The sequence below is a fragment of the Pelecanus crispus genome, chromosome 8 (assembly GCF_030463565.1).
Source record: "Pelecanus crispus isolate bPelCri1 chromosome 8, bPelCri1.pri, whole genome shotgun sequence".
Taxonomy (NCBI): Eukaryota; Metazoa; Chordata; class Aves; order Pelecaniformes; family Pelecanidae; genus Pelecanus; species Pelecanus crispus.
Genome location: NC_134650.1, coordinates 10,502,622 through 10,507,599, shown reverse-complemented (window position 1 = coordinate 10,507,599; position 4,978 = coordinate 10,502,622). Strand labels below are relative to the sequence as shown.

Sequence of the window (4,978 nt, the reverse complement as noted above, 5' to 3'; positions counted from 1 at the left end):
ATGGCCGACGACTTCGGCTTCTTTTCCTCGTCCGAGGGGGCCGGCGCCGAGGAGGACCCGGCCGCCGCCTTCCTGGCCCAGCAGGAGAGCGAGATCGCGGGCATCGAGAACGACGAGGGCTTCGGGCCGACCGACGGCGAATCGGCCGCCGCCCCAGCCGGGCAGGCGGCCCCGCCGGAACCGGGTGAGCGCCGCGCTGCGCCGGGCGGGCACGGCTGGGGGCCCGCGGGGTCCTCCCGGCTGCGCGCCCGGTGGGCACGGAGGGGGCTGCAACCCCGTGGGTCTAAAGCAGGGCTGTGCCCCCTCTTGCCCCGAGGGCAGGGAGGGGCTCCCTCCAGAGGGGCTGGGGCTCCCTCCAAGGGGGCCGGGGCTCCCCGTGGGGTGCACTGCGCCCTCGGTGGGTGATGGGGTCCACGCTGCATCCCCCGCGGGCAGGCGATGGGGTTCCCCAGTGGACCAGGCCTACATCCCAGCAAGGGCCTGTGCCTGGTCCCAAAGGGCTTGATGTTGGGGTTCCCTCTCAAACCTCGGGATGTGGGGTGAGTCCTGAGCTGGGACTTGCCAGCTGTGGGGCGATTCCTCCCCCGTGTGCTCCAGCTGGGTTCCCTGGCTTGGATGGACCCCCGTCTCCATGTCTCAGTGCCCCCAGCTAGGCCAATGTGAGAGGCATCCAGGCGGAGCTGAGGAGCAGTGACAGCCTTGTCACTGTCTCCACAGAGAGGAGAGCCCTTTGGGGTGCAAAATGGAAGGTATTTCCATTGGGAACATTGTGGTCCCAGGCCCTGCAAGGTGGAAGGTGCTAATCCTGATCTCTTGCCTCCAGTCTGCTGGGGCTTTGGTAGGTAGCAGGGGCTCAGAGTCTGCTCTCCGCATGGACATAGGGACACTGCTCCCACAGTACTCTTGACTCCTTCCCCTAACCCAGGCCCACAGGGCCTCCTTGTGCTGGCTGCGGAGCCAGCAGAGGTTTCATCTCTCTGCACACAGGGCCATGGAGGCAGACCTGGGCCCAGCGAGGTGTTGACAGCCATGTTGATAAATGTAGTCAGACAGGCTGGAGCTGGGTGTAGTCGTAGCTGTGCCGTGGGGGCGAACACTGTGGGGATGCTTGCCTGAGCTGCACTGTGGCTGTGCGGTTGCCCGTGCCTGGAGCTAGCTGGCCAGTAGAAGCCCTGTGGTTGTCAGAGCCTGGAGTCTACCTCCTTCAAAGCCTTTTCCCTACCTAGCAGCAGAGAGCCCCGCACAAGGCTGGCCTTGTGGCCCTGGCGTGCGGCTTGGTGTTCTCTGGGGCTGTACCCCAGCTGTGGGTGTCAGTGGTGCCTCATTCCCAGCCCTAACCTTGCAGCTCGTCCCAGGGGCATGCCCAGGTGGGCTCTCAAGGACCTTGGCATGCACGCCTGCCCTCCTCTCCTGGTGGAGCACACTGCAGTGTTTCTGTGGGCTCTGTCCCTGGCAAGGTTGTCTTCCCGTCACAGCCCTGCACTGCTGGGCACTCGGCCGACAGCTTCTGGGTCAGCTGTCTGTGTCCATTGGCAGCCTCTGCCTGGCTGCTTTCAGGTTGGGGTTGGTCAGGTTGTCTTTCTACAGTAAGAGTGCCGCCTGTGTCCAGCCCTGTGCCTGGAACGGTTTCCCTAATGTTCAGATAAGATAAAACACAAGTGAAAACACCATAAAGACATAAATGCCTGGAGAGGCTTGTCTGGGAGAGAGAGAAGTGCTGGCTGAATCCCACCAAGGACAGGAGACCATGGGGCCTGGCCCATGTATGTGGGGCTGTTGTGGATGAGTGTGCTGGGCTGGAAATGGCACAGCCAAACTCCCAGAAACTGATTTGCTTCAGTTTCATGAACACCAGCCCCTCTGGGATCACCTGCAGCTGCCATAGTCACGTTTGTCTTTCTCTCTTCCTTTTTCTCTAGCTGGTTTCCAGAATGGAGGAGCCACTGTCAATGGAGATGTCTTTCAGGTGAGAGCTCAGCCCCTTGCCCTGGCCCAGTGGTGCTAAGGGGGATTGGGTGGGGAGGGGGCCAGCACTCCGCTGCTCTGCCCCCAGGATTGACTGGACTTTGCTATCCAGTCCCAGAACAGCTGTGGTGCTCCTGGGTCTCGTGGGGGAGTCCTGGCTACTCCATTCTCACCCCTCTGAAAAGAAGATGGGTCCTGCCTGCCATGACCTGCTCCAAATCTGTTTGCAGGTGGCCTGTGCCCTGAAGGAGTACCTGGGCTCTCAGGACAGATGACAAATTCTCCATTCACCACAGAAGCCCCCTCTCTCCAGCCTGCATAGCTCCTGGAGGCCTCTGGGGCAGTCAGGAGCACCTCTTGGCAGAGTCCAGAGCCAGGACAGGGCTGCCATGGGACGCTTGCTTTGCTGTGGCCTTGCTGCCAAGTCCTGGCAGCATCTCCCATTAAACCCACTTGCCCCATGGCCAGGGGCGTTTCGTGGGGGCCACCTGCCTGGGTCTCAGCTCCCTCTGGGAGCCTGAAGCCCAGCTCTGCTGGCTACAGGCGAAGCTGTGCCAGCATTTGACAAGGCCTTCACCCCACTTGATGCCCAGCAATGTGGCACGTGCATTGCCTGTGCCTAGTTTATGGGATGATAATCACATTAGAGATGGGACATACTTAATTAGATAGGGGATCTTGGAGGCAAGCCGTAATCCCATTGCTGAGCTCAGTGTCAGGCTGGGTGTCCTGGCCAGCGGAAGGTGTTAGGAGAGTGCTGAGCCCGCGTGGTGCTGGCCCCGGTGGGAGCCGTGCAGGCAGCTCGGCTCAGAGGAGCGAGGGAGGCCGTTGCCTGTGGGCTGGTGTCCAGGCAGAGCGCTTTGCCTCCCGTGGGCTCTGCCTCTCGCCTGGGCTCTCCCCGTCTGTTGTGGCCAAGCTGGTAATGATGCTCAGTCCCGGGGAAGCCCGGTGCTGGTGGGGACCATGTCACAAAGCTGGTGGCTGTCCTCTCCTGTGCAGCTGCCCAGAGCACACAAGAGCTGTGTTGGTAGTGAGCAGCAAGTCAAGGAGGGGGATGCTGGGAAGTCTTTCTGGGTGGCAGGGCCTGGGGCTGGGAGCTGGGACAGCAGCTTGAGCAGCGCTTTGGGGATGATGTCCCTGGCTGTCACCCTCCCTACCTCCTGTCTTGGGTTGTCTGAGTGCTGGGAGCATGGAGTCCTGCCCTGCTGCCAGCCCTTCGAGGTGGCTGGGCTGGGCTGTGGGAGAAGCTGGTGCTGATGGCAAGGTGCTTGTGTCCTACAGGAGTCCAACGGCCCCACGGACGCCTATGCAGCCATAGCCAAGGCTGACCGGCTGACCCAGGAACCTGAGAGCATCCGCAAGTGGAGGGAGGAGCAGAAGAAGCGCCTGGAGGAGCTGGGTGAGACCTGAGGCCGTGTGTGGCCACACTCGTGGCACCTTGCGACGTGGCAGTCGGGGCCCTTGGGGTGCCTCACCTGGCAGCGACCCTGCTGCATCCCAGAGAGGTGTCTTGTGCCCCACACCCTGTGGGTGCCCCTGCCGAGGATCTGCTGTCCCTGGGGCAGTAATGCCTTTCAGGCAGTACTAGTGGGGACTGGGGACAGACCTGGGAGGCTGCAGCTGTCCTGCCTGCCAAGGGGCTGCCCAGCAGACCCAGTGGGTGCCAGTCTGGCTGATGGGGTCTGTCTCACCCTGGCTTTAGATGCGGCATCGAAGGTGACTGAGCAGGAATGGCGTGAGAAGGCCAAGAAGGACCTGGAGGAGTGGAACCTGCGCCAGAATGAGCAGATGGAGAAGAACCGGGCAAACAACAGGTATGGTGGGCTCAGTGTGGCTGCAAGGGCTGCGACGGGAGCTGCTGTGCAGCCAGATCTGCCTTCCTGAGATGTCTGGGGACCTCTGGCCCCACAGCGGGGCCCAGCCCTGCGGGGATGGAGCTTTGCCAGGCAAAGGGAGAGGGCTCAGGGCTTTGAGCGGCTCCGGTGGCTGTGCAGAGCCACCCTGGCTGGGACCACACTGGGATCACAGCGGGATCTCGGTGCCTCCTCACCCCGGCATGGGCCTCGCATTGGGGCAGGGTTGGGGCACTGTCTGTGCAGTCCTGCCGCCACTGGCAGGTTTTCCTGGTGCCGTGTATGCTGTGATGAGTGGGCCACGCCCTGCAGGAGGACGCTAACCCCCTCTGTTTCTCTCTTTCTAACCCTCTGCCTGCCTGTCTGCTCTGCGCTCTCTCTCTGTCTGTGCCTCGGGGGCTAGGATCGCTGACAAAGCCTTTTACCAGCAGCCGGACGCCGATGTGATTGGCTATGTGTATGTGCCTCTTACAGACCGTATCCTGCCCTGCAGCGTCTGGGGGTTCTGCCCCAGCGCTGGCTGCCCAGCCAAGGGAAGGGGGGATGCTGGGAGGTACTGGGCTCTGGTGAGGTCCCAAAGGGAGGATGCTGTAGCTGAGCATCTCCAAAGGGTGGAGTCTTAGGAGGCAAGTGGAGCTCCTGAAAATGCCCCTGTGGGGCTGGTTGAAGAGGCAAAGCTGTGGGGTCTTGAGCCTTTTGGGGTACAGCTCTGGGAGCGGTGAAGTCTTGGGAGCAGGCTGACCACCCCCATGCCCCCGGATGAACGATATCTTGGGTGAGTGCAGCCAACAGCAGCCTTGAGCATCATGTGTCTCTGGATCCCAGAGGACGCTGAGCTCATCAGCTGGAGCAAGGGGACAGGAAGCGGGGACACGAGGGGTTCCCAGACAGAGGGGGGGGTCTCCTTGGAAAGGGTTCTGCCAGTGACAACCCTCAACGTCTCCGCAGGGCCTCGGAGGAAGCATTCCTGAAGGAGTCCAAGGAGGAAACCCCGGGCTCTGAGTGGGAGAAGGTGGCCCAGCTCTGTGATTTCAATCCCAAGAGCAGCAAGCAGAGCAAGGATGTCTCGCGGATGCGCTCGGTGCTCATCTCTCTCAAACAGATGCCCCTGTCCCGCTAGCTGCCGCCTGGCATGGCCAGGAGTGCAGCAGGGCAAGGCC

The 4,978-nt window shown here is 62.0% G+C and overlaps 1 protein-coding gene across 7 annotated transcripts; it reads left to right on the top strand.

Annotated features, from left to right (window-relative positions):
- CLTB (clathrin light chain B) lies at positions 1 to 4,978 on the top strand. 7 transcript variants are annotated; one of them, XM_075714972.1, is made up of 6 exons: positions 1 to 184; positions 1,920 to 1,966; positions 3,247 to 3,364; positions 3,668 to 3,779; positions 4,222 to 4,275; positions 4,767 to 4,978. In XM_075714972.1, the coding sequence occupies exons 1-6, from the start codon at positions 1 to 3 to the stop codon at positions 4,936 to 4,938; spliced, it is 687 nt and encodes a 228-aa protein (XP_075571087.1). In that variant the 3' UTR covers positions 4,939 to 4,978. The 7 variants fall into 7 exon arrangements, with proteins under 7 accessions (XP_075571087.1, XP_075571089.1, XP_075571088.1 ...); XM_075714974.1 differs by lacking the exon at positions 4,222 to 4,275 and adding an exon at positions 1,877 to 1,893 and having other exon boundaries at positions 1,931 to 1,966; XM_075714973.1 differs by lacking the exon at positions 4,222 to 4,275.